This window comes from Amblyomma americanum, chromosome 6 (assembly GCF_052857255.1).
Source record: "Amblyomma americanum isolate KBUSLIRL-KWMA chromosome 6, ASM5285725v1, whole genome shotgun sequence".
Classification (NCBI taxonomy): domain Eukaryota; kingdom Metazoa; phylum Arthropoda; class Arachnida; order Ixodida; family Ixodidae; genus Amblyomma; species Amblyomma americanum.
The window spans coordinates 43,384,409-43,411,676 of record NC_135502.1 but is presented as its reverse complement, the minus strand read 5'-3'; the positions used below and the strand labels follow the sequence as shown (position 1 = coordinate 43,411,676).

Sequence of the window (27,268 nt, the reverse complement as noted above, 5' to 3'; positions counted from 1 at the left end):
CAGATTTTTTCCCTGAAGCTGACTCCGTCATAGAGTGACTACATCATTCATGGTCATGCTTTACAGTGCTGAATATTGATTCAGCACAGGTGTTCGAAGCATTCCTTAAATGCCTTTGAGCGAGTAGTCTAGATAAGTCATCGAGAGAAGATCATCTTGCCACCACTTGATCTATTTATCCATTGGCATCAACAATCATCCAGAAATTTGAAGCCTATCCATCGGCCAGGTTCACTTCTACAGTAGCCAATAAAATTCTCTCTCTTGAGACCATGAAAAAAAAATAGAAAAAAAAATCTCTTTCACGCAGCGGTGAAATTTGCATTGACAAGGCAATAAGCCACTGCATGTGCACTCCGAGGTGCCAAGCTTTTCCAGACTGAAACTTGCTAAAACAAATGCATAATGTGCATTAAATAAAATGTCCCAGCATTTTCGCAGACGCTATCTTGCTTCTAAAACTTCAACTCGTGAAATGACATATTTAAATAAATTACCGCAATCTTTACCTCGCTTGAATGCAAAAGAACAGCGTCACAACAGTATTTCCGCGAAAATGCTGTACTAGGTGAAGTCTGCATTTAACATAGCGTCAGTGTGCTGAAAAATACTGAAGAACATGCAAATTTAATGCAAATCTTATGCTAATAAGAAGTCTGCCCTACTGAGGAGGAAGGTATCAGAATATCAAAGCCAATGTGGGCAATACAGTACGCTGTGATTGTTCATGCCACAAGCGCTCACGTTCAGCGCTTTTGTTGCTCAAACGAGAAGGTGATAAATGTGGCTCGTGGTAGTCAAACATGTCGCATCACTTTCTAGTGGTTATGTTTAATAATAGAGTGGGAAAAAAAACGCAAACTTAGGCAAGCTCCCAGGTGCCAGCGAACACATTGGGCCGGGCGATGGCCATCAAAGTGTGGTGTGTGCAGCGCACAAAGCTGGTGGGCAAGGATAATTGAGGGGGAAAGTGCAGGAGTGGAGGAGAATGCTGCTACTTTGAAGATCACTGGGTTTTATGCACTCCTGCATGTGCATCCCGGCTCACGGCTCTGATCCTCCTCTCTCCGCGATCTTGGCAAAGCGGCACGCACAAATGGTTCGAGATGCCTCGAGCCCTTTAGAGAAGTACGGGGGAGGGACGCGCAGCTTGACGTGAGCTGCGCCGCCCACTCCCTTTCTCAGCTCTGCCGCCCGCTTCCCGAAATTTCATGCTCGCTGCGTGCGCTGCACAAGCCGAAACCCCGAGCTGTCTCCGTTCAGCACTGTGTGTACTGTATGTGGTCACCTAAGATTCAAGTACCATAGCAGCTGCGCTCAAAAATCGCATTACCGAAAAGCGTAATCATCAGCTAATGTTTTTCAATGCCCTGACATTACCCCCACGGAAACACTTGAATTTGTAAATGCCATGCAATGAAGGCCTTGCCACAGCTCAGTGTAGTATAACAAGTTTGCTACTGTGACTACTGAATGGCTAGTGCAGTGCTACTTTAGAATTAAGCCAAACCAAGAAAAGGTTTCACATAAATTAACAATAAATCATGAGCGGCGACGAGAGCAGTGTTCAAGAGTGCATCCAGTGATCCCAGCTGACACAACACTTCAGTAACATACGTTGCCGGGCAAGTTGGTTTTGTGTTTTTGAAAAAGACATGGCGCTACAAGTACTACACGCACAAAAAGACAAAGAGACGAAGGACAGGCATGGAGAAAAGTACATGCACAAAAAGGCGAGGAGACGAAGGACAGGCGCCTATCCTTCGTCTCTTCGTCTTTTTGTGCATGTATTTGTAGTGCCACGTCTTTTCCAAAAATGAAAACATGTCGCACTTTTGTGAAAGTGACTGCTCAGATTTTGACTTGCGCAGCACAAGTTCAATGGGCACTCATGGGAGCATCATTGCTATAGGGAAGGGATGCAACCTTTCTCCTCCTCTTAACACTTATTCCTGGCACCCTCTTACTGCAATGAAGGCCAGCAAGCCCGCACTGTGTGAGCCAAGGCCGTGCAAGGCTGCTAGCATGTGAAAGTACTGTGAAGGGCATGCGAGAAAACAGAACTTCTCTGCATGTACTTCAGACGTGTTGAGCTCAGAGCATGCGTGCATGTATAGTAGGTACGTTAATTTACAGTAAAGGCATTACGATGGCCGGCTGTTGTGTGTTTGGGTGCCAGTCGCGCACAGAAGTTTACGTGATGGGTGCCACTTTCCATGGAATTCCGCATGTATTTTGTGAGCGCTATACACTTTAGTCAGCCAGAGTTTCACTGCAGTTGAATAAAAACTTTAGTTGGTAGAAATGTGCTACACGTACCTGTCTCCACTTACTCGTGTCTGTTTTCTCGTAATTCTAAGCACCAAAATACTAGAATAATTATGTGTTAACTACATCAATCATAAGCACTTCCGAACCAAAGGAATCTCCGGTTCATTTAACATCTGCTGAAAGCAAAGTTCGCTGCCAAAGTTCAGGCAGATTAACTGCCGGCCGTACGGCTGACCTAAGGATGGCTACCAAAGCTAATAAAAGTGACAATGCCATCTCACCTGCATGAGCTGGGGGAGAGAGCACACTGTTACGCTGCAGACGTCACACACAAAATGTTCAGTTACAATGGATTCTGCAAAAACAAAAGGATGCCAGAATGACTTCCAATCCTGAAAGCACAACCAACAAATGCTTTTTAGCCTGCCCCACTTTGAGCTGCACACAAGCCGTGTGGACTGTGCACAGGGTAAGCCTGACAAAAATAACTCACTATGCCGAATAAACACGTCATGAGTGGCAAGGTCAGATGCCACATCACCCAGTTCTTGTGGTAGTTATCTTTTTTAACTCAGCTCTAAACTGCTATTCTCAAATACTGTCAACCAGAAAGATAGAATATGTGCAGCCTGCTAAACACTTCGGCCACATTAATGCGAAGAGCGGCACTTTCATCACAAGGGCAGCATGCTCTCTAAATCAGTACCTGCATGTACAGGTGTACTCAAGTAGACTACATAAATACAAGAAATCATGCAATAACAATTTACACCACGGAACCTTGTCCTGGTGGCAGTGTAAACCACCTTCAGCCTGCTCCAGTTAGTGAGTCCCCAACAGAACATAGGAAGCAGAAAGAAAGACCTTTATCCATTCCCAGTCAGTTAGACTGGGCAACAAATCTGTGCAAGTACCACAGCTGTGAAAATCTCTCTTCATCCATCCATTTATCACTGCATATCTATAGAACAGGTATTGTAAAAAGCTACGAAGGCCTTTCTAAACTACACCAGTTAAGAACTGTGTGCTAGTTTCAAATTAACATCCAACTCAAGCAGAATAAGACACGTCTTTCAACTCAACTTAGAATTGCATATTCCTTTGTGACTAGCCTAACGAGCGGTGTTCTCAGTGGTCAACTTCAAGAACAACTACAGTAGAATCTCGGTGATACAAATCTCACGAGGTCGTGAAAAAATTCGTACCATTCAAGCGAACAAAATTTGTATGCACAAGCATACGAAATGCATTATTAGCACAGATCTGTTAATAGCTGATGGAATTTATTTCCAGTCAAGCGGCCACAGCTCGTTACTCGCGGTGCTTACAGCGCGACTGGCAATCGCGACGTCTGATGCGCATTGTAATGCACGCGTTGCGCACCGCCATTCACTCTCGTGGTGCTCTCCGCACGGTTGGCAAATGCGGCGTTGGTGATGTATGCATAGACAGCACTTCGTGCTTGAGAGTGTGGTCGCAACTCGTGCATTCATATCATTTGTAGTGGCACAGGATGGAGTTGGGAACACCCGGGATTCCACACATGGTGCAGAATTTATTTATTTATTACATACTGTTGGCCTCACTTTGAGGCCATAACAGGATCGGGTTCACATACATACGAAAAAGTGCAAAACAAAAAAGAAACAGCAGAGAAGGAACTTTTTCACTTTAAACAAAGGTACATGTAAATCGCACATGGTGACAGTGTTATTAATTTTCAAGATGGCTTGTTAGCTTCAGCACAAATGCTTCAGGGCACATGCGCTCCAGTAAGAAAATTTTACGAATTTGTATAATCACAAAACTCTTATCAACCGTGTTCGTATCACTGAGATTCTATTGTACAGTTGAGCACAGATATATCAAACACAAACATATCCCCTTCAAAATCCCAAGTAAAAGTATAAAAAAGTTACGCAATACATTGAAATCAAAATTTGTCGGTCATTTGATAATGCCGCCAGGTGTCCCCGGGCGGCGCCTTGAGGACAAAGAAGTCAGAGATGTGCGTGCTCTTGCAGCTGGGACACTGCTTCACTGCTTGCGGCCTGTGCCTAGCCCTTTTGGTTTTGCGACCAATTTGTGACATTTTGTGGTGGAGATGCTGGGTAAATCGCTCTGGAATATGTCGCACACCCCTCCTAACACCGAGGACCCCAGGCCGGGTCAGTAGCCGAAATCTTGGACTGCCCCTGAGCATGGGCTATTGGAGACTACCTCGACGCCTGGCCGACTGCCTCCTGTGCTGAGGCCATTTGACTCTACCTCGGCGCCTACCGCTCAACCAGTCATGCAAGGCACTGCGTACTACGCCCTCCAGAACCCACGGCTATCAAAGTCCCTTCACAGGACTTAGCTGCAGGACGTGGAAGATTGGCTCCTCCAGTTTGAACATGTCGCTGCATTTAACCAATGGAATGACCCAGCCAAGCTGAGGAACGTCTTCTTCAGCTTGGAGGACGGTGCTTTCGCCAGTTGAGGGAACTATTTCCTAGCAAGAAGATGTGCAAGCTTGTAGCTCCATTGTGTAAGAGTTCTCACCCTCGAAAATACTGCATGTTTGCCAAAGCGGAAAGAAGAGGTGCACTGTTGCTCCAAGTTGTGCATTAAAAATTGCAGAGAAGAGAGCAATACACAGCAGATAAGCACAGGCATTGAGGTGCACAATGTTTCCCCTTCGTTTGCATTTCTCAGGCTATTTTTTTTCTAATGCATCCTGCGCTTCTGCTGCTGTTCTGGTGGAAGACTCAATGGTTGTGCCTGCGAATATCGTCGTTCGTTCGAATAAACCAGGAAATCCTGCATTTGTTGTGCTTGTTCCTTACTTTAACCAGCGATATAATTTGCAATGCACTGGTACGTACATACAGTACATACAGTACGGACGTGAGCCGACTTGTCAAGAACGCTATGCTGCGGAAGGAAAGGTGAAGCTTGGAATTTGCTATGCTGGTGACTCGACCGTCATACCTGTCGTTCATGTAGGTACGTGGAAGCGCTTTAATCTGCTGCTGTGAAACCACTGCCTGCTTTAAAATTTCGCACCCTTTTCCTCCGCAGAACACTACGCGAGCGCTCTAACGCAAGTCTACTCGCGTTTGTACACAAGCTTACATTTTTTCGTGCATGCACAAAAAGAAAAAGACGCCACAAACACGTGCATCTTCCTCACCTGAATAGGAAGAGAACCCGTGATTCTGCTCGTGGTGCTGTAAAAAGTGGCCACGGCGGGCAAACACATTAGTACACTTATCACAACTGTAGGAGGCTTGGCACACAGGACACTATAATACTTATCACGTACAGGTGAATCTGCGGGTGGTGCATTTTGTCCCTCCATCGGTAACAGCAACTGCAAGAACGCAGACGCAAGAACGCAAAAACACAGCGGCGGCAACACTTGCTGCTTGCACCAAAGTAGATGCTTGCACGATGCAAACCAACCTACTGAACTACAGACCTGCACACTTGGCATTGCTCTAACGCGCATGTTCTAGTTCATGCCTTTTGCCGCTAGGGAACGGCAGCTACGGGCGACTTGGGCACGGCCGGTCTCGAAGGAAGCGCGCGCTTTACTCGAGACCGGCCGTGCTTGGGGCTACAATACCATTTGTTGGGCGAATTGGTGCTCACGTAAGCACCTACATGCTCCCACGAACGTTGTTCCATCAGCGCGAGATATGGCTGATGAAACAACGTGGGAGCTGTAGGTGCTTACGTTTCAGCAAATATTATTTTTCTTTCTGTTTAGGTTGTAGTTTGTGATGATGACGTGAGGCTCTGACGCGGCGATTAGAGATTATAAATATGTGGTTTTCCGATTAAAACAGGCAGTTGTAAGTCAACGCGTGTCCGTGTATTTTTCTTTTTCTGGTCCTTCGTGTTAGTTGCGCTGTTTCGTACCTTAATTAAGATGAGCACGGCGTTGTGCTAATTTTCAATGCAACTGCCACGAATCTCGCTGTCAGCAATTCGGGTACCCCCGTAAAAGGACCTCAAAAAATTAGGCAGTGGCTTAGCTCTGCATGGTTAAGTCTGGATATACAAGCAAAAAGCTTCATTTATGCTTGGTCTGACGTCATGGTTATGTATGCTTCGTAGCTTAGCTGGTATTGTGTACATTGTTTATCTATAGGCCGAATGAGTCGCACTCGCACTTTCACTAAGTCGTACCACGTGGTCGTTGTAACGGCGAGTCTTGGCCCGGGATTTTCCTCTTCTGACTCTTGTTTCCGCTTCCTCACTCGCTTGGCTGCTGCTGACTGAAGATGCGGCCAAGACACGCTGTTCGGCTTCTTTCCGACGTCGTTTAGCACGGCGTATTTCCCGTTGTTCAGGCGTTTCGGTTGCGCGTTTAGCTTTGGCTTTATCATTTTTTCGCTGTTGTGCAGCCAACTCCTAAGCGAGTACTTCTGGATCGGACGAATTTAGTTTCTCAGCTTTTCTGCGTAGTCTAGCAGCAGCCGCACTCCCCTTCCTTTCCATGTCGAGTGCGCATGCCTATTCTCTGGCAAGCGCATTATATAGCCTCCTTGCGCATGCACATGACGCACATGTGCAGTAGCGCGCGGCTGCGCCAAAAGGTCAGGCGACGGAGTTGGCGGCGAGGAGCGATCACCTGATGATGATGATGATGATGATGATGATAAACCTTTATTTGCCATCAGAATGGAGGCCCCCTACTCCCTACCTCCGGCACACAGGCCGAGGGGCAGGGGCCGGGACCTCCGCGACTAGAGACAGGCAAGGAGCTTCTGACTCCTCGCGGCAGCTATCGCCAGATGGACCGCTTTCTTCTGCACGACGGGGTCCGTGCTTTGCAGAAGGGTTTCCCAGGCCTCTCTACTGTCTATGTTCTCTCGGAACCCTGGAGAATACGCACATTCCCAAATCACATGGTCGAGGGTCCCCCTCTCCCCACACTTCCTACACTTATCAATATCCTGATCTTTTAAGACATGTGATGCCCACACTGGGTGTATGAAATTTTTTGCCTGTAGTCTCCTCCAAGCCGTAGCCTCTGTGTTAGTGAGCTCTTTGTCCGGGGGAGGAAAGAGTCTCCTGTTTAGTTTGTAATTTTCCACTATTTCTGTGTAATTTATCAGTCTCTCGTCCAGTTCCTTGCTATCGGGCGGTCCTGCCGCGGCTCGGAAGTAGAGATCTCGAGCCAGGGCGTTTGCGGCCTCGTTTCCTGGAACTGCCTCGTGGGCTGGTGTCCAAACGAGACTAATATTTCTATTTATTCTGCGTCCCTCTAGGATTCGCAGTGCTTCCTGAGTTATTCTGCCTCGGGCATAATTTAGGATAGCAGTCTTGCTATCGCTAATTATGTATTGTGCCTTCGTTCCCACGCAAGCGAGCGCTATTGCAACTTCTTCAGCCGACTCTGGATTTCGACTGCGTATGGTTGCGGAAGAGACAGCTGTACCCCGGCCACTAATGACCGTTGCCACCGCTGCTCCCAGTTTCCCGCTAGCCGCATCCGTGTAGGCCACTGCTTTCTCATTCATTTCGCCGAAGCGTTTGGTGAGCGCCTCAGCTCTCTTTCCCCTCTTTGCTTTGTTAAATGTAGGGTGCATGTTTCTGGGTAAAGGATCTACCCTGATCTTTTCTCTGATGTGCCTTGGGATGTCCCGCTTTACTAGAATACCCCTGTCCGTCTGGAGTCCTACCATGCTTAGAATCGCCCTTCCTGTGTTTGATTGGCTTAATCTGTCTTGCTGCGCCGTTCTCGTGGCTTCAGCAATCTCTCTCCATGTATTGTGAATACCCATGTCTAGGAGTCTTTCAGTGGAGGTGCTTATGGGCAGGCCTAGGGCCCGTTTGTAGCATCCCCTTATGATCGTGTCTAGTTTATCCCGTTCTGAGGATCGGATCTTCAAGTAGGGTGTAGCATAGCTTATCCGGCTGATAATGTATGCTTGCACCAACTTGATCAAGCTTTTCTCTCTGAGCCCTCGTCCTTTGAGTGCTATTCTTCTAAATATCCCTATGGCTTGCGCCGCATATCCCTCGAGCTTCTTCAGGGTTTCCCCGTTGTATCCGTCGCTCTGAATATGCAGTCCTAATATTCTAATCCTATCCACCATCGGCACGGGTTGTCCTCCGACCGTGATGTTGAAGTTGTTACTCTGAATCTCAAGTGCCTAGGATTATACACCAGAAGCGCGGATTTCTCTAGTGAGCATGCTAGCCCTCTATTCGCTGCGTAGTTTACCACTACGTCCGCTGCCTCCTGTAGTTTATGCTCTATTTCGGCATCGCTGCCCTGATTGATCCAGATGTTTACGTCATCAGCATACATACTAAAGTGTATGTTGCCAATCTTTTTGAGCTTTTCCGGGAGACCTCTCATAGCAAGGTTAAATAGAAGCGGGGATAAGACCGATCCTTGCGGTGTGCCTCTACTCCCTAGCGTAATTACCCCCGACTCTATGTCTTGATATCTGATTTTTGCTGTTCTATTTGTCAGAAAGTCCTTTATATAGTCATAGGTTTTTTGTCCTGCTCCTATCGCTTGGAGTTCCTCTAGGATCGCCTCGTGCTTTACATTGTCGAAAGCTTTTTTGAGGTCCAGCCCAAGAATTACTTTTGCATCCCTAGAACTGGAGTCTATGATGTCATGATTCAGTCGTAACATTACATCCTGAGTGCTTAGCTTTGGTCTGAATCCGACCATCTCATCAGGCCATAAGCTGTTATCCTGCATGTAGCGAGTTAATCTCGTTTTAACTACATGTTCCATCAACTTTCCTACGCATGAGGTTAGGGATATTGGCCGGAGGTTCTCCAGCTTGGGTGGCTTGCCCGGCTTGGGGATTAAAATTATGCTGGCCTATTTCCATTGTTTGGGTAACTTTCCTTTTTCCCATACTTGTTGCATGTATTTTGTGAGAGCAATGATGGACTCGTCATCTAAATTTCTAAGTATCTTATTTGTTATACCATCCGGCCCTGGGGCGGACTTTGTTTTAAGTCTGATTAACTCCGCTCTAACCTCCGCCATGGGTGCGTCGAGCTCCTCTCTTACTACACCTTTATAAGCCGGCAAGTCAGAGCAAGTTATATTTCCTATATAGGTCTGTTCTATTTCCTTTATGAAATCCTTGTCTTCCCCCTGGTAGGCATGTCTAGTTTTCTTTAGCTTAATGTTCGTTTGAGTTTTCGATTGAGTTGGGTCTAACAGGTGGCGTAGGATATTCCACGTCTTGGCTAGACTCATTCCTTTCTCCATATCATCGCATACGCCGCACCAATTATGTTCACATAGCTGCATGGCGTACCTCTCGATTTCTTTATTGTGTCTAGCTATCCTCCTTTTCAGGTTCCGGTTCCACCTTTGATTTTAAGCCTGCGTTCTAACCCGCGTTTTGCCTCCCACATGTGGAGTAGCTTGCTGTCGGCTATCGCTGGGGCGTCCTGTCCTTCTAAAGTTACTGTTGCCTTAGCTACATGCTTTTTAAGCTTGCTCGTCCAGCATTCTATGTCAGTAATGTCTTCCGCCGGGATACCTTCCCGCATTTCCCTAAACCTTTCCCATTTCGGGATCTTCGCTTGCTGAGAGCGATCTTCCGAAAGTCCTGTTTCCAGGGTAGTTGCTATTATGTAATGGTCGCTTCCTAAGTCCTGCTCTGTATTCTCCCACCTAATCGCAGGTGCGTTTTTGGAGAGCGTCAGATCAGGAGATGTGTCTGCCATTACGCTATTTCCTTTCCTTGTCGGGCAGCCAGAGTCTGTGTGCAGCGTGAGGCCTAGCTCTTGGATGTCCTCCCACAGCTGTCTGCCTTTGCTATCCTTTTTCTTGTAGCCCCATTCTTCATGGTGCGCATTAAAATCTCCAACTATAACAAGGGGATTCCTACCTGCAGCCTTCAAAGCTGCACGAAAGAGGGCCCTGAACCTTACTTTTTGTTGTCTTGGCCTCGAGTAGATGTTTAGTAGGAAGAGGCTGGGCTCCTGTTTCCTACCCGTAATCATCTCCACTAAGACTCCTTCTACCGTTTTCGAGTGAATTTCGTGTTCTATTGTCGCAATGTTTCTTTTAACCAACGTTGTTACATGCGATTTTTCCCCCCGATCGCTATGAAAGGCTTGATAGCCCGGGAGTGTTATCTTTTTGCCAGTTTCTTGCAACGCTATTGCTAGCGGCTTCTCCTGCAGGGTTTCTATGTACTGTTGCACCAGCGCTCGCTTGCGTTGGAACCCTCGGCAATTCCATTGCCAGATTATGGATTCCTGTTTAGTGCGTCTGGCCATGTTGTAATTGAGTTAATGCTTCCTCACATGTGGCCTGGCGCTCTTCATAGGTCCTCTGTTTTTCCACCAGAGTTGTTATATCGGCTCTCTGGGCCGTTAAGTTCTGCCATCATACTCTCGATCGAATCTCTGGTTCATGTTCTGGAATTGCAGCGACACCTGCGTCATGAATTCGCGTAGTTCTGTTCGAATTGCCGCCATCTCGGCTCTATGGGCTTCCCCTTTGTTGTATCGTAGTAATGATAATTAGCAATGAAACAGTACACGTAGCATACGGTCGAGCCGATCTCTATTCCCCTACTTCGTCGTCTTCCTTTCCCCAATGCGCGCGAGTGCGTGCAGCGCACTTGCCACACTTCATCTTTATCACATTTCCGCCGCACTTAAAAAAAAAAAACAAAATGTCTAGCGGATGTCATAGTCTTTGAACCATGCGGGCCGCTTCTTTTTGCGAGTACTTCGGCGAGGCGGCGCAGGAGGTGAAGCCGCAGTTGCCGCTGTGGATTTACTACACGAGGGTTGAGGAGCGGCTGCCGATTCCGGAGCGGGCGGAACGGCTGGCATCATATAGGGATTGAAGGCGCGTCCGAAGAAGGACCCTGGACCACGGTTCCGGACTGTGGACTGGGCGGCGGCATTCGGTTGCCGTCGATAGGCGGCGAAATATCAGCGGAAAGGGCCGCTGGAGCTGAGGAGGACAGTTGCTGCTGAACTACTTCTGGGCGAACCGCAGAAAACTTGGACGAGTGCCACACTCGCCCATCATCAAGCAGATAAGAAGCAGGTCCACGCTGCTCCACAACCTTCCGAGGCTCCGAAAACCGAGCTGACAGCTTGCCTCGCACATTTTGTTTGCGGACACGCACGTACTGGCCAATCTGAAAGTCACGACACTGGGCGCCACTCCGCTGGTCCGCATAAAGCTTGTATTGCGCTTGTTTCTCGTCAAGCCTCTGCCGCAAAAGCTTAAGCGCTTTTGTCGGATCCATTGAGAAGGACTGATCCGGCAGTCCTACGACGTTAAGTCTTGTGCGGGGCAACCGGCCATGAAGTAGGACAGCTGGTGCAATTCCTGTCGTGGCATGGGGCGTACAGCGGTAGACACCGAGGTAGTCCACAATCGCTGTACGTAGGTCGCGTCGCTCGCACAGAGCTAGCTGAATGTAGGACTTAAGCACTCGATTGAATCGTTCAACGAGTCCATTAGCTTGGGGATGGTACACTGAAGAATAGCAATGGCGTATCCCCCGTTCGCGGAGGAAAGTTTGCATGGCCATCGATGAAAATTGAGGTCCGTGGTCAGAGACAATCTCTTGAGGGTAACCCTCACGAGCGAAGAGGCCAAGCAGGAATTCTTGAACGGTTTGAGTTGTGATGGCATCAGCGAAGACAACTTCTGGCCACTTACTGTAATAATCCATGAGAGTAATCGCGAAGCGGCAGCCACTGGGAGCTTGGTCGAAAGGCCCCACGATATCAATGGCAACCTTATCCCAAGGTTTCTCCGGGAAGGCGACAGGTTGCAGAGGAGCTGCCACCGGACGAGCCGATTTGTCACAGGACTGGCACACGACGCATGTCCGTACCATTTCTTCGACGTGCTCGTCCATTCGCGGCCACCAGTAGAGCTCTCGCAGTCGACTTTTCGTGCGGCTGATCCCGGGGTGTGACTCGTGCGCGATGTCCATGAGGCGTCGTCGCAAACTTTCGGGAACGACGAGCCTGTCACCTCGGTACAAGACGCCTTGCACGACGGACAGCTCCGAGCGCAGGAGATAGTATGGCCTAAGGTTCTCCGGTAGGGATTTCTTGTCCGGCCATGTCGCCGATGTAAACTGAATGGCTTGAGCAACTGCCGCGTCGCTGATGGTTGCCTCTTGAAGCTCTTGTAGAGTCACGGCTGGCGATAGCAGGCAGACGAAGTCGTCGTCACTGGCGTCGAACTCACTGGGCTCACTGCACGATGTGGTCGGTAAGGGAAGGCGAGACAGAGCATCCGCAACAGAGTTGTCATTGCCTTTGCGGTACTCTACAGTGTAGTTGTAGCACAACAGGCGAGCCGACCAACGTGAAATTCGCAACGGCCGATGGCCCGTTCCTTTCTTCGACAGCAAAATGACAAGTGCACTGTGGTCGGTGCGTAGAACAAAAGGCCGGCCCCACAAATACACGTGCCACCGTTCGCACGCTCAAACGCAAGCTAGGGCCTCACGTTCACCAACAGAGTACTTTCTTTCTTGGGGTGTCAAGGTACGGGAGGCAAACGCAACAGTTTGCAGGGAATGACCGTTGTCTTGCTGAAGCACTGCCCCAAGGCCATATCCGGAAGCGTCAGTCGTTACGACCACGGGAAGGGCAGGATCAAAAAAATGCAACACGTCACATGACGTCAACATGGACTTCAGTAGTTTGAAGCTTGAATCCGCAGCAGCAGTCCAAGTGAAGGCGGAGTCGCTGCCTCGAAGTAGGGCGCGCATAGGCTCAACGACGTCGGAGTAATGCGGGATAAACTTGGAGTAGAAACCCGCAAGTCCAAGGAGGGAGCGAAGCTCGCTGATGTTAGATGGAGTCGGAGCCTTCGTAATCGCCTCGATGGCAGAAGAAAGCGGAAACAGTCCTTCACCGCTGACAACATGCCCCAAGAAAGTGAGCTTCGGAACATCGAAGACACATTTGTGGTTGAGCTTGAGTCCGGCTTGGGACAGGCGCTCGAGAACAGCACGAAGGTTGGTCAGGTGCTCCTGTCGGGAGGTGCCATGGACTATGATGTCGATGTAGAAGAGGACACCTTTGCACCCTTTTAAAATTAAGTGCATCATCTTCTGAAAAGCCGAAGGCGCCGAAGCAAGGCCGAAACACACTCGTTTGAAGCGGAAGAGGCCATCATGGGTAATGAATGTGGTCAATTCCCGACTCTCAGGGCTAAGTGGTGCTTGATGGTAAGCCGAGGCAAGGTACCCGGCCAAACTATGTAGAAGTTCTTCCGTTTGAGGCAAAGGAAAACTGTCGACCACAATAGCCTTGTTCGGCTCACGCAAATCGACGCACATTCGGATGGAGCCATCTTTTTTCCGAGCCACGACTATGGGTGAAATCCACTTGGAAGCGTCGACCCGTTCAATGATGTCTTGAGCTTCAAGCTTCTGGAGTTCCTCGGACACCTGCTGACGAATGGCAAACGGCAGCCGTCGGAGCTTGCAAGCAACATGAGAAACGGAATCCTGCACTCTGACTTTGTGCACGTAGCCACGAGCAACTCCGAGTTCCTTGGAGAAGAGATGTTCGAAGTGTGGACGTAGCTCAGGAGGTAACAGAGGCGTATCAGGTGTCATTGAAAGACATTCCAACGATGCACCTTTGATCTTCATTTGTAGAGCGGCAATGAAATCCAGGCCCAGCAGCGTTGTGGCTCCCGAGACAACGTACAACAGGATGCAGGCGGTACGGTCGTGGAACTTTGCTGTGGCAACAAAACACCCTTGGACTATAATCCGAGACTTAGAATAGTCCAATAGTTGAACTGCAGTTGTTTTAAGCGGGAAACATTTAGCGAAGAATCGGTGGTATAGATCTTCAGAAATAATTGACACAGATGAGCCGGTGTCAATCAGGAAGCGGATGAAATTGCCTTCAATCAGGACTGAGGCGAAAATTTCGTTTTTTTGACTTTCAACATTGAGAATAGACGCACTGCTGGAGCCATCCGGCATCGACGATGTGTCAGCAGTATCTGCAACTTGCTGAACTTGAACAGGACAGTCGGACGACTTGCAGAGAGAGTCGAAATGGCCCACCTTGCCGCACCGACGACACTTGCGGTTGCGGGCTCGGCATGCAGGGTTGTTCGCTAGGTGAGTTTTAGAACCGCAGCGGTAGCACATGCGCTCTGGTATTGCAGCAGCAGGTTGTGATGGTTGACTTTGGCACTTGCAGCAATGGGCCTGAGGTGGTGTTTGTCTCGATCCGCGCTCGCATCTCACACGATGTACTGGAGCGTCCTCCTCAGCCAATTCCCTGGCTTCCCGGGAAGCTTGCTCACACTGTCGAGCAAGGAGCATGGCGCGCGACAGAGTCAAGGAGGAGCCTTCCATGAGTAGGCGCTCACGCAGATGGCAACTCGAGGTCTTCTCCACCAGCTGGTCCCTGATCATATCGTCCGCCATGGTCCCAAACCCGCAGTCGCCGACAAGGCTGCGAAGGACAGCGACGTACTCATCGGTTGTCTCTCCTGGAGCCTGAACTCGACGGCGAAAGCGATGACGTGCGGCGATTACATTCACGGACAATTTGTAATGCTCCGACAGGATGGATATCGCCGCATCAAATTCGTCAAGGCGGGGCGCCTCGTCACCGCAGTGCGAAGCCGCAGCTGTAGGCGCTGGAGTGGACAACGGCGGCGGCAATGTATAAAAAATGCGCTGACCTTCCAGTCCGAGGCAATTCAGCAGGATGGCCTTCCGCCTGTCCGCGCCCAGAGTAGAGGCACCAGAGGCCAACATGTAATTCCGGAACGCCAGCTCCCATGGAAGGGCAGGACGACCAGGAGTCGGCAGGAAGGGTGGTGGTGGCTGAAGCCCAGAAAAGCTCATGACGGATGGTGAGCAGGCCACGTGAAGGTCCCGAATCAAAACAGCATCCTCGTCGCCAAAATATGTTGTATTGTAGTAATGATAATTAGCAATGAAACAGTACACGTAGCATACGGTCGAGCCGATCTTTATTCCCCTACTTCGTCGTCTTCCTTTCCCCCATGCGCGCGAGTGCGTGCAGCGCACTTGCCACACTTCATCTTTATCACACCCTTCCTTCTTTAGTACCACCCATATGTCCGTTTCTTCATCCCCCCCCCCTTTACGTTTAAGCGGGGGCCTCCTAGGTGGGTCTGTTACTTCTATAGCCTCACTCGTATCTTTTTGCGCTCTGGGTGCCGATGGGACAACCTGTTGGACCACTTGTTTCGCTTGCTCAGGTTGTGTGAGGGGAGGGGGAGCAACGCTCTGCTTCCCTTTTGTCTCATGCAACATCTGTGTAAGATTGTTTACGAGTTTTTGTAGCTCGTCTATTCTCTTTTTAAGTTGCTCTATCTCCTTATCTTTATCATCTTTGGCCTGGGACTGCCCCTCTGCAAAGCTTACTTGTTTCGAGTCCTTGCTCGGATCTCTGCTCTGGTCTCTCTTCTTGCCCCAGGGGTTCTTTGGGTCCCTGGATCTCGATCTCCTGGGTTCCTTCGAGGGAACCTCTCCGGAATCCGCTTGCTTCTCGCCCAGCCTTTGGAAGCTGTCGTCCCTGCGGCGGTCCTTGCTCTTTGTTGCCTCTTGCTCCTGCTGCTGCTTTCGCTGCTCCTGGGTTTTCTTCTTTTCCCACGTTCTTTCCTTGACTATGAACGGAGTTCTACATATTTCTTTGCATCTCTTGTCTCCGAGTAGGTGCTCCTTGCCGCAGAGCTGACATTTTATCTGGCACTGATGTCCATCCTGAGGGTTTTCTTCCCCGCAGCCTCTACATCTCTTGTTCTCGGGGGCCGGGCAGACGTCTTGCCTGTGTCCCATGCGGCCGCATGCATAGCAGACCTCGTACTTTTTTTGTAAAGTACGCATCTGGTTGGCGCCGCTGAGAGGAATACCCACCACGGAACCTCCTTGCTTTCGAACAGGATGAGGACCGCTTTTGAGTCCTTGCCCAATCTTCTCACCCCTAGAACCGGGGGGGGGGGGGGGGGTTCATATCCTCATAATCTCCTCTTCCGACCAGAAAGTGGGGGCGTCGTATATAACACCCCTCCCGCAGTCTTCTGGTACCGCCATATATGCGTTGACGCTTATAGCTTCTTTCCCCACGATGATTTCACGCACCGCCATGTAGCGGTTTCTTTTCCCTTCGTCTCCCGTTGCGATGAGCACGGACTGTTGTTTTAAGTTGAAGGTGATAATGTCTCCAGCTCCTTCGTCGCCTATGCCTGCCGCCCTGCTGATTGCATCAGCCAGGTAGGTGCCGCCGAACTTCATCAGTCTTTCCAGGCCTCCTTGCGGTCTCATAATAACTTTCTCGTAGTCGCTTGGAATCTTCATTCGTTGCCTCTCCACCGATTTTTCGGCGAGCTTCTTTCCCGCACGCGTATCCTTGCGTCGCTGTTCCGGCGCTGCCATGTGGCCGCCGGCTTCAGTCTCGTCCGGTATTATCTTTCCGTTTTTCTTGGCTTTGAACCATTGTCCAGGTATCTTCATCTCCTCAGGATCAATTTCAATCCCCTCTACGACCTCCATGTCTGTTGGAGTCGCCCCGGAGGACCGTCGAGGGGGTCCGGTCTTTGTTCTCGCTCCTAGGCCTCGTTAGGCTTAGCGGCTCCTCGGCTCTCGGCACTTGTGCGGCTCTTAAGATGGAAAAATTCCGCTCCCACCTTGATAATTTCGGCCAGGCCGGCGCTCGGTAGACTCTTGTCGATGATTCCAGCTTGTTTTGTGCGCATCCAGGGCCCTGGGTGCGGCGCAGCCCCCGTAGTCGACGGAGCTCAGCGGACGCCCGTCCCCTCACCTCAACAGCCGGCGGAGGAATCCCGAGCGATCACCTGCGCGGCGCGTGACGTCACTCGTTTTTCGCGCATGCGCATAACTCAGCAGTTCTGCTCACGAGCTCGGCTCTGATCCGCGTAGTGAAGCTTAAAATTTTCGCTTCAAAAGCAGAAAAGAATTGCCACCGCACATCGCTTTATTCACAGACTGCAACGCCAGCAGCAACTCAGGACAACGCGCCGATTTGGGTAATCGCGGCACAAGCGTTTCGGTGCAGGTGGGCTGGAAACGCTGATTGGTCAAACAAAATGTGACGTCACGCCTAAAACGTCACGTGACGTCATGGTCACGTGACTTTTAATGACGTCGTGTCCGGTTGGGAAGAGACATTTTTTCCCTAGGTTTTTCTCGGAATTCCCCACGTTTTTGACAGCGCGCGCGGGTTCAAAAAGCGCACCTGATGCGCCGCGCTTTAGCACACTGCATGCGCGTTTCTATATTTTTATTATATATGATATCCTTGAACTGCTGGTGTATTATTTTAGTGCGCTGGAACGGCGCGCTTCGTTGTGCATTTATTATAATCGCCACTGCCTGGCGGACCCGATACAGCTTTTGCAGACCTGAGAGGTTAAACACGTACTATCCATGCAGAGCCACGCAAATGCGCCTACAGGTGACCACGCCCGTCTATCAGCGCTCCGTCGAGTGCCTGCATTTACAATCGAGTGCTGTAGGACTATGAACCTGACCTAGAGCATACATATTATAATTTTTCCTTGTATTCTACATTCTCTACATGCAGGAGACTACACTCATAGCTTTCGTTAGTGCAGAAATTTCGTACAACCGTGTCAAAATTTGGCGGTCCGGTTTTTTTCTGCACGACGTTTTGGAGGAGAAAAGCATTGGGTCTTTGAAGGACGACAGTCTATATAAACTCTTATTCACTGTGTCGTCGTACCTATCGTAATTAATGACGACATATAAAGGCTTTTGATACAACTCTCGTGATTTAAAACAAAACTGTTCGTTAGCACTAACCCGCGAAAAAATATTGCGCGCAATCATTCGCCACAGCCCGTTGCTGCGTAATTTTTGTTTTGTGCGGATTTTCTTTTATAATATGACAGCTGCACGCGATAGCTTATATATATAGTTGCGCAGCCGACCACTGCAGGTACCAGTAAACACGTACCCCGTTTAGAATGAATTTAAAAACGCGGTCGGGAGTTGGAATTATTTGTCCGGGACGCTGCGGTCAAAGTTCGCAGTTTTGAAAATTGAAACACGGAAATTTTTGCTCATAGCTAGTCACTCTTGCATAAGTAAATATCTTATTCCTACCCATCATCCCCTTGTCAAAACACATATATTAATGAGAAAAACGACCCATTTGATGCAATTAAGTTCACAGTCCTACAGGGTGGGTTCCACAACAAAGAGAGCAACGGGAGTCGTACTTTATTTACAAATTTGTAACAATTCCTCACGGCATTAATGAAAGTCCGGGTTTATTGACCTCCATCGCCCCTTTCAGAGCCAGTGCTGACCTTAGGAGTGCCGGCGCGTCAAACCTCGGTCGTTTGCCGCCAGCGGCATCTTTTTCAAGCTTCGCTGCCCGTCCGCTTACACAAAGCTCATAATTTATCCCCCACCCCTGTCTTCCCAGTTCGACGTACCACCTTGTCGAGCGGGGTGCAATTGAAGAACCAAGAACCCTTGATTAAATGCTCCTGCCATTCACCTTTACCCCCCCACAGGACACTTTCGCGAACTCGTATGTTTTGCCGCCTTTTTTCTTTTTCCTTTGTGTGTGTGTTTCATGCACAGTGCACGTGTGTGTAGTTAAGCTAACTGCGCCGCTGATTCCGCCTTCACTATTCGTACCGAAGACGCTCCTGGAACGTCTCCTGCCCTGTCTGAATTTATTGTTTATTTGTTTGCTCGTTTTGGCCGGCGGCACGGGCAGTACATGCATCTATGATTCTTATCTGCTCCGGGACTCCGCCAAAGTCTGTTATTGTTGCTTTGAGGGCCCGGATGCCCTCCCTCCCCTCGTTATTCCTTTTTTCCCCCGGGCTGGCCTCCCGCGCAAGCTCGCTGGGCGGCAGGGGACAAAGCGTTTTTCTTTTTCTCTTTATTTCTTTCTCCTTTTTCTAGTATTTTTCTTTTGTGCCCATCAAGGGTTCTTGGTTCTTCAATTGCACCCCGCTCGGCAAGGTGGTGCGTCGAACTGGCAAGACAGGGGTGGGGGGTGAATTCAGAGCTTTGTGTAAGCGGGCAGCGAAGCTTGAAAAAGATGCCGCTGGCGACAAACGACCGAGGTTTGTCGCGCCGGAATTCCTAAGGTCAGCATTGGCTCTGCAAGGGGCGATGGAGGTCAATACACCCGGACTTTCATTAATGCCGTGAGGAATTGTTATTAAATTTGTAAATAAAGTACGACTCGCGTTGCTCGAGATCTCTTTGTTGTGGAACCCACCCTGTAGGACTGTTAACTTAATTGCATCAAATGGGTCGTTTTTCTCATTAATATATGTGTTTTAACAAGGGGAGGTAGGGATAAAATGTGCGCGCGGTGGTTATTAAAGCGAATTCGTATAAAGTTAACGGTCTGCCCAATGTACTGCGTACTGCACACACTGCATCCTAGGAGGTATATTACGTTGCAGAAATCCCAATCAGAGTTGTCATTAATTTTCCATTTGAATCCTGAAGCTGTGCTTATTTCACAGCTTGATGTTTGTAATGTGTTTGCAGACCTGGAACCTACTTTTTCCACAAGGTGGACACCCCAAAACCGTCTCTTTATGTGACTGAGTGTATTAGAATGTTTCGAATGTTTTTCGGTCGTCTGTAGACTGCATGAGGGAGAGCAGTGAAAATTTTGGCGAGGCGCTAGCTCGCTTTGTTTGAGAATGTTGAAATGTTTTTTTGAAGATTTTGTTTACGTACGTTAGGCGGCTGGTTACTGGTGAAGGGGAGTACGAGATTTGCCTGATGGTCTGTTTGCTCGCTGTATCGACGTCACTCCAGTATTTGCTCTCGGTTGGGTTTAGATGTCCTTTGAATGGCATCGTCGGCAATGGCGACGGGTATCGCTGCTTAATGAGGACTTCTTGCATGCGTTTGGAATTTTTTACGAAGTCTTCATCTTGGGAACATATTCCTTTAGATCGATGTGCCTGAGAGTATGGGATGCTTGTTTTAGAGTGACGAGGATGGCAGCTTTGGAAGTGTACGTATTGTTGACGGTCCGTCGGTTTACTGGTGGTGAGTGAGCTTTCGTTTACCAAAATCTCAACATCTAGGAAGTTAATTGTGGTGTGGGCGCACGTGTAAGTGAAAGATATGTTGGGGTGGACGAGGTGTGTCAGTCCAAATTAAAAAGATGTCATCCAAGTAGCGTTTGTATAGGGTGGGCTTAATGGGACAATCTTTCAAAAATTTACTTATTACTATGCATGAAGATGTTGACGTAGGTGTGGACCATCCTTGTACCCGTGGCTGTGCCGTTAATTTGTGAATAGTGTTGATTGATGAATTCGAAGTTGTTATATTCGAGTACGATTTTCGACAGTATTTATAAAACACGTGGAGCAGGGGAGCATCAAATCACTGATCGAAGCGTATGAACGAAACAGAAAGGAGGAATCCCCTGCTGCACGTGCATTAGATATGTTGTTCACAGCAACATCTTGCATGAAGCTGCAGGGAAGAGAAAACTCGATGAGACGTAGCCAGTTGTACTTGAGCCGTCTACATCGAAGGATTCACCACCGATCCTCTCACCAGGTTTCGTGAAGCTTGCGCTTTATCGTGCCGGTTTACCACTGTCCTTCTTGCTAGTGAAGCGATTATTTTTTTAATGTTCTCTTTTTGCCCCATTTGCCATCTGCCATTTTTGATCGTGCCATCTTCTGGGCAAGTACTACGTTTGAGGTTCGAAAAAGATGCATAAGCGATCACGACCTATGCAAACAATAACAAAGACGAAACACGCTACAAGAGCACCACTAGCTGCATATCTGCATATCGCGCGCACACGTGCGACTGATTTTCGCTGACGATCGGCCGCTCCCGCTGTATTCAATTAGCTGTGTCGCCAGATCGTCTGTCGCGAGGCGCTTTCGCTGTGCCCGCATGACCGCTTGTCTTGACCTTCCAGGGGAATTGCGCGTTGCTCGCGCGCGGCTTAGCCCGAAGCCGGTAAACCGGCTGGCCACCGCCACATCTGGACCTGGTTTGACTCAAATTGGTCTCAGCCGTGTCTTGTTCGGTTCGGGCGCGAACAATACGCGAGATTCAAAGCGCTCGGCCGTTTCTGTCTCTATGGGGGGGGCACTTGACCCCAAGGGCGCTCCTTTTCAACACCACCCCGCCGTCGCCCGCCTCCGATTGAACAGGCGGGGGGTTCAAAGGGGAGCTGCCGCGGAGAAGCCGGGCAGCTCGTCCTAATGACAGCGCAGAACATGCGTCACTGACAGCCCCCTTCCTTTCGCCGTCTTGTCCATCGTGCGTCGCGCCGAGCCCGACAAAGAAAAGGCCGTCACCCCCCCCCCCCTTCCCCTTCTGAATCGGGGGGCGGGGGGCGGAAATTCCGCAAATAGTTTCCCAGAGGCATCCTTTTTTTTTTCATGGGGTCAAGAGAAGCAAGCTTACACTGCAAAATTAAACCTTGTCTTTCTCTTCCAAATGCAATTAACTAGGAGTCCTGTCCAACCATTCCAGCTTGTTATGGGGGCACCCCCAACCATTTTTTATTTCCGTGTAACTCGCAGCCCTTCTTCACCTTGGTCATTGTAGCCGCTATTGTTTCTCAAGTACCATGCAACATCTTGTTATTAGCAGTTGCTAATTCAAGCCTTCTGCAGGGTTTGAAGGACCTTTTTAATTGGAAATGAGAACATGTGCACAGGGTGGAAAGCGCGTGATCTGCCAGGAAACACTAAAGCGGCCCCGAGAAGGGATCTTTATTAAGGATGACAGCCATCTTGGGCCTCTCCACTTGGCAACGACGACACAGCGTGTGCGGTCCCTATGGTTAGGCCCCAGCTGTGGAAGCCATCCTCGGACACGACCATGACCTTCGACATCTGATGTTTTTATTTAAAAACACAGGGACCAAAGTCGTGCTGTATGCAGTGCGATCGCCATGTGGTTCCATAATCATCCACCTAGCCCGGCTCTTTGGACGGATTCAGGAAACGACTGAAAAGAACAAAAGTAACGAGCAAACAAAGGTGCGCTGCATAAAAGTTAGAACGCAAAGAAACGAAGGCGCGCTGCGCTGGGATAATGCTGTAGCGAGGTCTAATATGTAAATTTTCATGGCTGGCGTGGATTTCCACAAAGCGCAAGTAGTCGCTACGGAGACAAACAAAGGCGCACTGGAGCTGGGTATGTATCATGTTTAACTGCGCAAAGAAACGAAGACAGAGAACAAGAAGGCACGACACGAGCGCAGACTATCAACAGATTTTTTCTTCAAGGAAAAAAGGCCTATATATGCATCTTCATCCCGCGAAAAACATGCTAAAAACCCGAAAGCGCAAACCCTATCACACACCATCTTGGCACATGTAACGTGATGCCACTGATCACAACCTGAAAGCAATCTCCGCATCGTCAGAGACAAGATACAAAACAAACAAACAGCGAACTCACAGGCACACTCCTGCCAAGCTAGCGCTCCACACCGCCTGCTTGCGCTAAAGAAACTGCGCAAAAAAGGTATCTCCCCATCAATGAGGCCTACAGATGGTGATGCTACACAGTCATCTGATTCCTTGATCTGGTACGCTTCCACCAACTCCCTGCAAACCTGATCCCTGTGTTTAAACAAGACGCTGGTCTTGTTCAATCGTGGGAAGCAATCTTTGCACTCTTTGCAGTGCAGGGCGAGATTAGAGGAAGGTGCGCCCTTCAACGACCTGCGATGTTCTGCTAACATCTCGTTAATACATCGACCCGTCTGGCCGATGTACTTCTTCCCACACGAGAGGGGGACTTCGTATACGACTCCCGTCTTACACTCTGTGAGCCTGGTTTTCTGTCTGTGCGCTATCGAGCACTCAGCTCCAGCACGATTGCTCTCAGGCTCGAGCTTCTTTCGCACAGCACTACAAATCCTTGAAAGCTTATTCTTTGCCATGAAAATCACGTCCGCCCCGTATCTCGCCCCAACTTTTTTGAGCCGGTGTGAAATTACATTCCCTGAACGTTCAGGACAATCATATCCGAGCGCAACACTTGGCAGCATGTTGTGTCGGGATTTCTACAGCGACATTTGAGCTCACTCAAGCTTTCGGATCCTTTCTTGGTGAACAATTCCGCAAGTGTGGTTAAGTACCTGTCTGGGTTGGATAAGAAAAAGTACTCTACCTTCAGCATCGATGTGGAGGACTTATTTTATTCGCTACCCCATGCTCAGCTCATGCAGAGAGTGAAAGACTGCATTGTAAAAGACAATGACGAGTTGGTGTTCGTGGCGGGGTGCGGGGGTTTCCATAGAAAGTTTCCTGGAGCTGCTATCATTTTACCTAGAGTCAACCGTTGTTGGGCGGGGCGAAAAGGTGTACGTCCAAAAATCGGGTGTGTGCATCGGCTCCCGTGTGGCACCCGTTTTGAGCGATATTTACTTGAGCAGGATGGATCAAGAACTGGCACAAAATCTTGCTGACCTCGCGCTAAAAGTGTTCCGTTACGTCGATGATTTTTTAATCATTCTTAAGTCGAACTCTCCCAGGGCAGTTCCGGACGTCGTCAAAATCTTCAAAGATACAGGTAGTGGCCTGCGATTCACCTTCGAACTACCCAGCTCAGCTACCCTACAGTTTTTAGACCGACCGCAGCGGTGGCCAAGTGGTTGAGCATCCGCCTCGCATGCGGGAGGTGCGGGGTTCGATCCCCAGTGCCGCCGGGTACCCACCGGGGATACAATGGGTACAAGCTTTTCCCTGGTCTGGTGCTCGGCTTATTTAGGGTGAAATGCTTGGGAAATGAGTCTTTGACCCCACCTTGAGAAAAAGAAAATACCTTGTGTCAAGGCGTATTTGGCCATAGATGCCCTTGCGCCATAAAAAAAGTTTTTATACCTCCGGATCCATTATCTAGAGAGCAGGGTCTGTTGGGAATATCACCATAGGACAAAAAAAAAACCTCTCTTGAACGTCAGTTAGGGGCATTCCACACTCGTCAAGGCGGGTATAGCGACTTCATGCTTAAAAGAGCTCTTGGGAAATCCTGTACACACAGAGCGGAGGCTAGCTTCCTGGGGCAGGTAGAGAGGCTGAAAGAAGCCGGGTATCCTGATCTGAGTTGGCTCAGATCTCCGAAAGGATCCTGTTCAAAGGAGGGAGGCCCATGCTAGTAAAAAAGAGGACGGTGGACGTAGACAAGTGGTGTGGGCATTCCATACATCCATTGAATTTCACACCGGCTCAAAAAAATTGAGGCGAGATACGGGGAGGACGTGATTTTCACGGCAATGAATAAGCTTGCAAGGAATGTTATCGGCGGTCGCACGTGCATGACAATCCTTTCGACATGCGTGACGATGCCCACCGAAGGCATTTCAGGCTGTCGAAGGGACTTGTACGCTGGCTAAGCGAAGAGCGCGGAACATGCGTCACTGACAGCCCCCTTCCTTTCGCCGTCTTGTCCATCGTGCGTCGCGCCGAGCCCGACAAAGAGGAGGCCGTCATCCCCCCCCCCCACCCACCCTTCCCTCCTGTATGGGGGGGGGGGGGGCGGAGATTCCGCAAATAGTTTCCCAGAGGCATCCTGTTTTTTTTTTTTTTTTCATGGGGTCAAGGAAGGTGGCCCAAGCAGTGTGAGGCAACGTTCTCTGTTCATTCTAGAGAAGCAAGCTTACACTGCAAAATTAAACCTTGTCTTTCTCTTCCAAATGCAATTAACTAGGAGTCCTGTCCAAATCCATTTCAGGTTGTTATGTGGGCACCCCCAACCTTTTTTATTTCCGTGTAACTCCAGCACTTCTTCACCTTTGTCATTGTAGCCGCTATTGTTCAAGTACCATGCAACATCTTGTTATTAAAGGACCTTTTTAATTGGAAATGAGAGCATGTGCACAGGGTGGAAAGCGCGTGATCTGCCAGGAAACACTAAAGCGGCCCCGAGAAGGGATCTTTATTAAGGATGCCAGCCATCTTGGGCCTCTCCACTTGGCAACGACGACAAAGCGTGTGCGGTCCCTATGGTTAGGCCCCAGCTGTGGAAGCCATCCTCGGACACGACCATGACCTTCGACATCTGATGTTTTTATTTAAAAACACAGGGACCAAAGTCGTGCTGTATGCAGTGCAATCGCCATGTGGTTCCATAATCATCCATTTAGCCCGGCTCTTTGGACGGATTCAGGAAACGACTGAAAAGAACAAAAGTAACGAGCAAACAAAGGTGCGCTGCATAAAAGTTAGAACGTAAAGAGACGAAGGCACGCTGCGCTAATGCTGTAGCGAGGTCTAACATGTAAAATTTCGCGGCTGGCGTCGATTTCTACAAAGCGCGAGTAGTGCCCACGGAAATAAACAAAGGCGCACTGGAGATAGGTAAGTCTGTATACAAGCACGAGTTTTTGTCTCTACCAGCGATTTACTAGCTCACACCGCGCGATTTTGATGTCTGGCGTCGATTTCGACAGAGAGGGAATACGGGCACGAAACGGGACGCTCGCGATCTGCCAGGAAACAATGAGGTGGCCCTAAAGAGGGCCGTTTGCAGGAGCACTTCAACCGCGACCTGCAGCGGCGTGGCGGCGCGGTGAGCAGTAGGCCCACAGTGGTCCGTCTTGTGCCCTTTGGCTCCGCACCGACGACACCGGTGCACGACGTACACCTCTCCTGGTCTTGCCCTTGAAGCCGACGCTATCCCTGGTCCGTAGATCTTGACGAGGGCCGCGACGATAATCTTTGACATCTGGTCGATGCCCCGGTCTGCGGCAAACAAGGACAGCATCGGCTCGCCAGAAGCATCCAGGAAACGATGCTGCAAAAAAAGTTACGTTACAAGCGCCGCAATTTGGCGAGTTCTGCACGAGAAAACTTGCGAAAACGTTGTTCAACCCTTACCTCGTGATTGAGAACGTGCACGCCAGACAAGCGCTTCATCGTGGCTGTCAGACGGCGGTTCAGATGGCGACGCCGGCGGTCCTCAAACCGCACCTTATGTGGGTCGTCGTAATGGAGTTGCAAAATTTTGAACACCAGCACGACGTGCTCCTGCAGCAGGAAAACGAGGTCCTGGAATGCGCAAGGCATGTAGGTAAGCGGTACAGCACTTCATGAAGCGAAATTTGAGATAAAATGCGTACCTTTATGTCGCTGGCGATTTCTCGCGGGTCAGCGCCTTTTGGGGGTCGTCGCAATGTCGTGGAAGCAAGAACTGTACAGAAATTTCAGCTGGCTGCGCCGACGAGCGCACCACGCAAAAAAAAAAGCCATACCTGGACAGCTTCCGAAACGCGCGCGCCGCCGCCTACGCTCACGAAGAGAATGCCCGCAGACCACGCACGCCCGGCGGCCGGCCAGCCGGCCCTAGCGATTCCCTAGGCACTCTAGGGACAGGCCGAGAGAGGCGCGGCGAACCCACGTCCGGTTGAGAACGAGGGAGAAGCAGAAAAACGTCACGGAGAAGCGCATCCCATCGACCAATCAGCGTTTCCAGCCCACCTGCACCGAAACGCTTCTATCGCGGCGGCCGGCGGTCGAGCCGAACATTCTTCGAGCGCGCGCCGCCGCTGCCGCCGTCGCTGAGGGCGCTAAGGTCGCATACCTTTTCCGGTTCAAGATCACGACGTCGTGCACACAGACCGCGTCTTGAAGAACTCATTACTCGGTTTAAAAATAATAAAACAGGACAAATGCACAAGGAGGCAGTGAGAGGAGAGAAATCATTTGTCGAAAGCAGACGATGATGATGATCATGACAAACGAAGGATGGATAGATGGATGGATGGATACGGCTGAACCATTTAAATCGGGTGGTGGCTCAAGCCATCTAGCCATGACTTCTGAAAATTTGATACTGTAGAAGCCTGGGTAAGTTGGTGTGACATGGTTTTTCAGCAGCGCAGGGGACAAAGGACGTGACAAGTGCACAGACACGGCGCTGAAATTTACTTTTGTCTTAATTTTAGCCACCAATCACCTTCGCTTGGTTACTTCTACCCTCTTAAAATCTACTTTCTCTTCACTGTCCTTAAA

General features: G+C 49.6%; 2 protein-coding genes across 5 annotated transcripts in view; both read right to left on the bottom strand.

Moving 5' to 3' along the window:
- Window positions 1-5,950, bottom strand: part of LOC144136718 (uncharacterized) — a 29,791-nt gene extending 23,841 nt beyond the window's left edge. Inside the window, exons 1-3 of one of the 2 annotated variants that reach the window (XM_077669277.1) lie at window positions 5,579-5,950; window positions 5,447-5,483; window positions 2,553-2,626 (exon numbers count right to left, since the gene is read on the bottom strand). In XM_077669277.1, the coding sequence (XP_077525403.1) occupies window positions 2,553-2,626; window positions 5,447-5,483; window positions 5,579-5,764 (297 nt within the window). In that variant the 5' untranslated portion in view covers window positions 5,765-5,950. The remainder of the gene's footprint in view (window positions 1-2,552; window positions 2,627-5,446; window positions 5,484-5,578) is intronic. The other variant, XM_077669276.1, reaches the window with a different exon arrangement.
- An 18,896-nt stretch (window positions 5,951-24,846) lies between these two features.
- Window positions 24,847-26,730, bottom strand: LOC144136717 (uncharacterized). 3 transcript variants are annotated; one of them, XM_077669274.1, is made up of 3 exons: window positions 26,377-26,730; window positions 26,135-26,305; window positions 24,847-26,051 (listed from the first exon to the last, which is right to left on the bottom strand). In XM_077669274.1, exons 2-3 carry the CDS (start codon window positions 26,171-26,173, stop codon window positions 25,662-25,664), a joined length of 429 nt encoding a protein of 142 aa, XP_077525400.1. In that variant the 5' UTR covers window positions 26,174-26,305; window positions 26,377-26,730; the 3' UTR covers window positions 24,847-25,661. The 3 variants fall into 3 exon arrangements, with proteins under 3 accessions (XP_077525400.1, XP_077525401.1, XP_077525399.1); XM_077669275.1 differs by having other exon boundaries at window positions 26,135-26,284; XM_077669273.1 differs by having other exon boundaries at window positions 26,135-26,730.
- Window positions 26,731-27,268: the final 538 nt, after the last annotated feature.

Coding starts and splice junctions, on each gene's coding strand:
- LOC144136717 (XM_077669273.1), bottom strand. CDS start 26,323: ATGCCTTGCGCATTCCAGGACCTCGTTTTCCTGCTGCAGGAGCACGTC. Junction 26,052..26,134: donor TGCACGTTCTCAATCACGAG/GTAAGGGTTGAA, acceptor CTTTTTTTGCAG/CATCGTTTCCTGGATGCTTC.